The 9,306-nt window shown below is 38.7% G+C and overlaps 1 protein-coding gene across 1 annotated transcript in view; it reads right to left on the reverse strand.

Moving 5' to 3' along the window:
* LOC126412603 (protocadherin-like wing polarity protein stan) overlaps positions 1 to 7,659 on the reverse strand; it is a 345,349-nt gene extending 337,690 nt beyond the window's left edge. Inside the window, exons 1-2 of the mRNA XM_050082273.1 lie at positions 7,450 to 7,659; positions 5,167 to 6,581 (exon numbers count right to left, since the gene is read on the reverse strand). Of these exons, the coding sequence (XP_049938230.1) occupies positions 5,167 to 6,474 (1,308 nt within the window). The 5' untranslated portion in view covers positions 6,475 to 6,581; positions 7,450 to 7,659. The remainder of the gene's footprint in view (positions 1 to 5,166; positions 6,582 to 7,449) is intronic.
* Between the last annotated feature and the right edge of the window lie 1,647 nt (positions 7,660 to 9,306).

The following is a 9,306-nucleotide window of genomic DNA, read 5'->3' on the forward strand; positions in this document are numbered from 1 at the left end:
AACCAAGTCATCAGTGCTGTAAGCTGTGTTATTTTGTATACTCACTCCTGGTTTACAACCAGACTGCTTAGTAGTGTAGGTGGCACAATGTTATTTACAGCCAAGTTCAACTCCTGGTGTCAGCTATACCCTTTGGTGCTCATTTGCCTTTCAGAAGCCACACTGTTATTCCATGAAATACACTTCACTCTGTGTTTTCCAGCTCTGAGAGATGAGATGATCAGTGAGAACTGATTTGCATGGTTGTTTCACATTCTTTTGTTCCATGTGTCCACATCACAAACAAACATTGTTCCCATATTGACAGAAACACTTTGGCTAGAACTTGGGATATTCTAGTGTGTTTGGGTCAAGGGTTCCTTGCATAGGTTTAACACTACAGGTCATAAGATAACCCACTGCTACACCATTGGTTTGTTCATAATACTTTCCATCAAACAACTTGCCTAAAGAGTTCAGTAAAAAAAATCATTGAAATATTTTCCAGTTATGGTACTTTCAACGGCTCAGAAAGTGTGTTCTCATAAAGAATACCAAATTGATGCTGACCAAAACTTAATACCTGTTTCCTGGAGCCAAAATTGACTGAAGTGGTTTAACATACGGAATAAAGTACAAGGGGTGTTCAGGAAGTAATGCAATAGAATTTTTCTTGGCCAATTTTGATTTTTTTTAATGACATTTCCAGTAACTCCCTGTATATGACAGTGCTGTACCCAATTTCCAAAATCGTGTCAGTAACTGAGGTCTGTTTCAAGCAAACAGCAATTATTGAATTTCTCTTGCCACAAAACCAGACCATCACAAATATTCAAAGGCATTTAATGAACATCTATGGACAATGGGCAGTGGATAAAAGCGTGGTAAGTAGCTGGGCAAAGCATCCGCCATCAACAGAATAAGGGGAGAGAAATCTGTCTGATTTCCGAGATGCAGGATGGCTGCACCCAGCTGTGATGCTTGCGATGTATAGGCACTCTTATTCGAGGTGGACTAATGAATAACAATTAAGCAACTCAGTTCTCAGCATGACATCTCTGTTGGCAGGGTTTACACACTTGTACACACCTGGGTTCTTCGGTAACTAAATGAAAACCATAAATAAGAAAGAAGGAGCATATGTGACGAATTGTTTGCTTGTTTGTTATAAGGTAGTGATTTCTTGTCAGACATCATCGCAGACAATGAAACATTGCTTCAACACTTTCAGGCTGAAGCAAAACAATAGCCTCAGGAGTGCCACCACACAACGTCTCCTTTGAAGGTAAAGTTCAAAACAGTACTCTAGCTGGCAAAGTCACGGCTACAGTCTTCTGGGACTCTGAAGGGGTTATTCTGTGCACTGTCATCCCTCATGGTCAAACATCAATACAAATGTCTATTTTGAAACTTTAAGAAATTGAAGAAATGTTTTCAGCGTGTTCATGGATGCAAAAATGTGAAAGCACTTCTCTTTTCCGTGATACTGCAAGGCCATGCACATCTTCACATCCAAGATGAAATCACAAAATTTTGTGGACTGCTCGTCTTCATTTACCCTACAGAACAGATCTCACATCTGATTTCTATCTCTTTGGCCCATTGAACAATGGACTCCACAGAAGTCCATTGTTCTACAGGAGTCCACCAGGCAAAACAGTAATGGTGGGGACGGTACTGAGGCTAAGACAGATGAATAGAGCAGTACAATGACGGCATACAGGATCTCGCATCAAGATGGTGAAAGGACATAGACCTGAATGAACACTAAACTAAAAACTAGGGTTTTGTAGTCAAAGGGAATTGGGCAGCAGGATGGTGTATTTAAATTATGAGTAAAACTATGCTGCTCTGAGGGGGGAAAATGTGTTGGATTACTTACTGAATGAAACTTGTATATTCCCAGATTACTCACAAATTTTGTAAGTATGATTTTATGGGATTGTTGACATCTACAATCATCTGTGGCTTCCGGTTTTTTCAGTATTTCCATTACAGTCTCTGGTCAACCAAAACATTCTGTGACCATTCATGTTGCCCTCCTTTGAAAACCGTCAACAACCCCTCTTAAACCTCTTTGGTACAGATCACTTTGAACAATATTCTGTGATGCATCACACCAGTGTTTTGGAAGCAATCTCCTTTTTAGAACGTTGGTGCTTCTCCAACATGCTACCAATGAACGAAATTCAGCAAAATGCTTTACCTATGACTGAGCCTAAGTGAACATATCAGTTCATATCTCTATTGTTACAGTCAGGTATTTGTGTGAGTAAATTGCCTGCAATTGTGACTCACTGATGTTTGTAGCTGCAGGATTTTATTTTATTTCTTTTTTTTTTCCATGAAGCATTAAACCTTACATTGCCTAATTTTAAAGGAAGAAAACACTCCTCTACAGCATGCCTGAAATTACTTCTACTTCTGTCACTGACACTCTATCCCACATAACATGCTGTCCCCTCTGCCAACAAATCCTCAATAAGTCACAAATTTTGTTTGATAACCTATATGAACATATTTTCATTTAATGGTTTGGTACCATGTCAAATGTTTTCAAAAGTCTAATCAATCTACTCAACTGCCTTGATCAATGGCTTTCATGTTGTTAGTGAGAAATTTTTGGGTTGGGTTTTGCAAGACTGTTGTTTTCGGAATCCATGGTGGTTGGGATAGAGGAAGTCATCCTGTTCGAGATACCTTACTGTATTTCAGTTCAGTGTGTTTGGTAACAATCTGCAACACACACGTGCCAATGATACTGGATGGTAATTTTGTGTATCACTTTAACTACTCTTCACAGGTGTCACTTGTTCTTTCTTTCAACAACTGGGCACAGTTTTCTGTTGGCAATAACTGCTATATTATTGGTAAAAGAGAAGTGACACAAACTCAAATTCTGTACATAATCTTATAAGGATTAAATTGGATATAGGCCTTGTTCAGTTTAAATGATTTCACCTGTTTCTCAATGCCACCAACAATAGTATCTGCTCATCTTTGCAGTGACGTAGAAATTAAACTGGATCAGCACTTCTGAAACTTCCTTAAATGGAGTTCTCCATTTCCGTTTTTGCTTTGTTACCCTAAGTTTTAATTCCTTTATCACCCGTGAGCACCTGGGCACTAACTTTGATGCTACTGACATCTTCCTCTTTCTTTCCTGAATCTTATCTTCATGGGGATCACAGATATATATTTTTTTAATTTGGAAATGTTAGTCATACAGAATGGGCAGATGACTTTCAAGTCACCACCACTTTTGAGTTTGAGAGTTTGTGTTCATAAATACATTAATACAAGGAAAAATGAGCTCCACTTCCCTCTAGTGAACTAACTTTGTCATGGAAAAGAGTGACATACACTGCTAAAAATTTTCTAGCAGTCTGCCCACAAAAATAAAATTTCTGACATTTCAAACATAGATTGCAGCAGTCTGTCCTTAACAACTCCTTCTGTACCGTGGAGGAATTCTTGAATAGAAATACATAACCATTGCAAATCTGCAAACGGCCAGAATACAGAAATTTTGATATAATGTTTTCTTTAATTCTGTATGCAATCTTTTGTACACTTGATACAGTCTGCATCATAATGTATATTGTTAATATGATCTACGGACAATGAATCTAAGGTGAAGATCTCTGTGCCACGGGTAGACAGAATAAACAGTACATGTAATTTAATGAAATTGTAAGTTCTCTTCAGGAGTCATTGTGAAGTCAAATGAGAGTGAACTGATCTAAGGAGATAAGAAAGGAAGTAAATCCAATAATCTGCATGGTTGGGTTCTGTACAATCCTTGAATACAACATTTATATAATTTTAAAATATAATTTTAATTATAAATAAAAATGAAGACTTAAGTCTCAAAATGATGCAGTTCCAGACACTAAGCACACAAGAAACACTGTATGCAGTATAAACCCACACAATTTTAAAAGTGGGGTGGTTGGGTGGTCAACAGAAGGAATCATCCCAATAACAATACCAAGTGCAATGCTTGTTATTGCATGAATGTACCAGAGTCCTGATGAGAAACTATATCTTTAGCATGAAATACTAACGGGTAAAAGTTACTTATTGGTTCCCCCTTTGCATTTTTCAAGATGGCACGGACGTAAACTTTCGGATTTGCTACCAGTCATTTTGTAATCACAAGATTTTTCGCTTTCACATTCACTGACTTTGCCATCGGACAACAAAATTGTCACCTTCCAACCTAACCTAGATCTAGGAAGCTTTCAAAGCAATTAACTTAAGGATCTTTTGGGGAGAAGTGGGGGAGGCAACTGACTCTGGGCCAGATAAAAGGTATTCTCTTGATAAAGCTGATTCAAGAAAAAGGAAGTGTAATGGGCAACAAAAGCAGATTTTCAAGAATATTCATTGTAAAGGCCAATGGGAATGAATTGCTCAGATTAACTGAAGTCTTTGATAATATCATTTCACCTTCCAACTTAACCTAGGCACTCTTCTACACTCTATACCAGTATTTCACATCAAATAAGATCTCGTATACACATTCACACAAACAAATTGTCACCTTTAAACTGGACCTCAGGCTATGCTATAGATCAGTCTGTCACTGCAACTTACATTCCAAAACAAAATATAGAGACAGCAGGCACCAGCAAGCATCAGACTCTCACTCAACAATCCAGCATAGCCAGCAGAAGAAATGGGTTTAGTACTTTGATGTTTGAAAAGCACCTAGGCCTTTGCCACAGATATAGGACTGGTTACTCATTTTGGTTTAATACACACAAAACAAAGTAATAAAATTTAACACAATGATATATTATACAATCACTGTGATTTGGTACTTCGCACGGGAGACACTGGGAACAGAAGAATATGTAGAATGTCTTACAGTCAGTTACAGAAGCCCCTGAACAAATGCCTACATACATTACTCAGTGGTGTCACCAAGATATGTATCTTAAAGGAGAATGTGCAGTTGTAGTCTCTACAGTTAGTATACCTGAGGTAACTGATTGTTATTGGGCAGGAGGATGTACTTTTACACGCAGTAATAACCTACTTTTATTACTTGATTAAATGAACTGCAGAGTACAGCAAAGAAGCTCTAATACTGGTACACAATACTGTTCCACAATTGCCTTTACTTACAGTTATCTAAAATAAAATAAGCCTACTTACTACTGCATAAAATTATAAACTCACTTGGCCATTTCTTCCAATGTCCAGGTCTGTGGCTCGCACAGTAATTACAGTTGACCCTACAGATACAGATTCTCGAACAGCTGCGTCGTATTCACTTGCCTCAAACACTGGTGCATGATCATTGGCATCGAGAACATTTATCTGTAATGTAGTTGTGCCACTCCGAGGTGGGAAAGAGTCATCTACTGCCGTCACACGGAAATAGTGAACATCGAGTAGTTCTCGATCTAGACTGGTCAGAGTTGTCACCATACCCGACCGTGAGTCAACTGCAAACATTGACTGTGATCGTGAGTCTACAAGAGAAACCATTGAGTAACTAACTGGTGAATTCTCAGGATCTCTTGCTTTAACTGTTATAACCATTGTTCCTGGAGGCTTTTCCTCCATTACAGATGCAATGTACAAAGCCTGTTCAAAATATGGCGACTGGTTTCTCAATTCACGTCTCACTCTGTGAGCAATATCTGTGTCATTTAAATCTTGATGATGATACACTATCTTCAAACGATGCTCAGCAACTGAAACAACACCACGGGTAGTCCTATGATACTGTGGTTCTCCACCAGCACTGCACTTGTACTCTAGACGCACAGTGACCTTCCAGAGAGGTTCAACAATACACTGATCACAAGTGGAAACCAAATCACCAGCAGACTTTTCAATACAGAAACGTGGATCACTTGAATCCAAATACTGAATGCGACACATTTTGTGGATTGTCAATGGCAGAAAAGATGCTATGCTGTTTATGAACTGGCTTTTCCGCAAGCAGATTGGTCTCCAGCCCTCTGTGCCTGGTATTGCATATGAAGCAAATGTTTCACTAATCCATTTCTTAGCTTCAGAAATTTTTAATTGAATCCTAGTGTCATAATTCACTTGCTCTGTCTCATCATGCTGTTGTTGACACCTCTTTCCATTCACAAATACTCTTAATGGCAAGGAATAGTAATCAACACCACGAGTGTGGTTTGAAAAAGAGTCAATGTAGATAGTGAATAAATTTGAATAATATATTCCATCACAGTCAAGATGTCTTCGAAGGGATACTCTTCCAGTACTTTGATCAACATGCAGTAGCCTATGTACAAAGTTTGCACTTTTGTGTGTGTTTATTTTGTAATGGCGATTGGATCCAAGCCTTGGTAATGTTGCATTGAATATTACACTTCCAGGTGGTTCGTCTTCTGATACAATTATCAGGTACCCATTTCCACAACCAATGAAATTCAGCACAATCACTATGACTGCAATTGCTATGCATGATGAAAGTGATGAAAATAAAGATGATTTTCTAGAAAGCATTCTGGAGCTATCTCATCCATAAGTGCAAGTCCAAACATTCTCTCCCGTTTAAGCAGAACCATGAACAGAGTTCTGCTTGCTTGTGATAAAATTTCATTCCATAGCTTCTGAAAATAAAAACAAATCAAACATTAGTATAACATAAAAACCGTAAATTTCTTATACTAACATATCACTTTCTTTACATCTTGTAAAATTGCCCTTTTAAATTCTATATTCCTGTAAATTTTGCTAAAACACAACCACATAAGAATATAAACATAATAATAATGATCCACAGGAGACACCTGATAGTACAGTACAATCAACCACTCATATCCACATTATTAATATAGTGCTGCTCACTCACATCACATTGATGTACTTGGTGAACACTTGGAATAACTTAAATATTTTTCACAAACATATTAGCTGCATCGTTGTAGCTACATTTGATATAACAAATAACGGAGCAACTACCGTGTTATGAGTGAAAGAACAACCTCCCGCTTGCTTGCACTCTCGTTATATACTTCGCGTTACTCCGTTACTTTCTGTCAGCAGGTAATAACATTATTCTTACTTGGTACAATGACAATGTAAAACATTACATTTTGCAAAAGCGCATTAGCAGATGATCCCCACATAGTCTTAAGAAAACATTAACTTTATGACTTGAAAAGAGTATGTAGTTATAATGAAGCATGAGCTAAAAACTGCTAAATCCCCTCCTAAAACATGAAAAGTATATTTTCGTCACTCACTTACATCAACGGCAGAACATTATTGGCGAATAGATGCGAATCAAGCATACTACATATTGCCTAGCATGTTCATGCAGCTAAGCCATAAAAATATCGTTAGTTGCAAATGTATTTTTACCGGAATACTGCCTTGTACATTCACTGCCACATTCCTAAAATAAAGCGTAAATACGACGCGTCATTGTTAACTTTACAAACTGTCAAACTGACAATCGCATGTCATGTTTTGTACCTGTTTTGAAAATAGTGCAACAACGCACTCGGCGATAAAAGTTCAACAGATGGCTGATGCATCATTAGCTGACGAGGTGTGCATAACATCTCATTACAATGCATTCTTTACGACACAAAATGAATTTAAAAAATGCATCACAACACATTTCCTTATAGGTTAGGAAATAAACACTCGGTGTATGACTATGGCCCGACTGTTTCAGCCTATTTCCAGTAACGACAAGCAGCTCCAGAACATGACACACACTTACACTTTAAACAAGTCCTTAGACTTCAAATGACATGTTTTTTCACCCCATTTCATTCAAAAAGTAGTTCATTTTCACTCATCCAGGAAGCGCTTCAGAGGTTGTTGTACGCAAGTCCACTGCAATTTACTACCGAAGCCCAGCCCCACTCCTCTCGCCCGAAAAATCAATGGCCTTCAACTCAACCTTGCCGTTCAGCTCGTCGAGCATCGCCCCCTACACATACCAAAGAGAAACACACGCACACACTCACAAACGCATCTCCGCGTTTCGGAGAGTATTTTGTTGTGATCCCACAACCGGTACCTCTCTGTACCGTGCATCGGTGTCACTACAAGGATACGGGCATCGCAGTTCATTCGCTGTCTGTCTGCTATCTATCTCTGTTGACTAAGCGCTGAATGACCACGAATTTCCTCGGCTACTGACTTAAGTCTGAAGAACACTGAAAGGTACTGTGGTTTTAATCATAAAACACTAAGCTATCTTCTATGTTTCTGTTTTATAGGTGGTCGTGACTGGAATGAGGCAGCTTCAACACTTTAACTGTGAATACAAATGTAAGAATGATACCTCGAAAAATAACATTGCAAAATAGTTACATAGGAATGAGGGTTTGGGTTTAGCGTCCTGTCGACGACTAGGTTATTAGTGACTGAGCACATGCTCGAACAGGAAAGAATAACGTACTTCTCAGAGGGACCATACGAGCATTTATCTTAAGGGATTTACAGAAACTTTTAACACAAATCAAGATGACTAGACGGACCTCTGAACCTCGTTTCTTTCGAATGCTAGTCTACTCGGCTCTATCAACACGCTCCCTAAGAAATAGTTCTGATAAAACAGCTTCACCTAATAGCTATAAGCGTTCTTCACCAAGTAGAAGTGCCGTACGTAGGAATTGCTAGTAATGTTACTTGTAGGGTGCTTCTACTGATGAACAACATACCGTAAATTTGAATATGCATTACCATAAAGCTACTATATGATATTTATAAGTAGGATATGGGTGAGGTAGTTTCGCTAAATGCGAATTTCACTACATTAACTGCAATGGGTATAGACGTTCACAGTCCAGACCCCAACAGCCTCAACGGGTGCGGGGCAAAGTCAGGACATGCGGGGACCAAGCAGCAATCGGTATTGTAATTGTCAACTGTCGAAGCTGCGTTGGTAAAGTACCGAAACTTCAAGCGCTGATAGAAAGCACCGAAGCTGAAATCGTTATAGGTACAGAAAGCTGGCTTAAGCCAGAGATAAATTCTGCCGAAATTTTTACAAAGGTACAGACGGTGTTTAGAAAGGATAGAGTGCATGCAACCGGTGGTGGAGTGTTCGTCGCTGTTAGTAGTAGTTTATCCTGTAGTGAAGTAGAAGTGGATAGTTCCTGTGAATTATTATGGGTGGAGGTTACACTAAACAATCGAACTAGGTTAATAATTGGCTCCTTTTACCGACCTCCCGACTCAGCAGCATTAGTGGCAGAACAACTGAGAGAAAATTTGGAATACATTTCACATAAATTTTCTCAGCATGTTATAGTCTTAGGTGGAGATTTCAATTTACCAGATATAGACTGGGACACTCAGATGTTTAGGACGGGT

This window comes from Schistocerca serialis, chromosome 1, assembly GCF_023864345.2.
Source record: "Schistocerca serialis cubense isolate TAMUIC-IGC-003099 chromosome 1, iqSchSeri2.2, whole genome shotgun sequence".
Classification (NCBI taxonomy): domain Eukaryota; kingdom Metazoa; phylum Arthropoda; class Insecta; order Orthoptera; family Acrididae; genus Schistocerca; species Schistocerca serialis.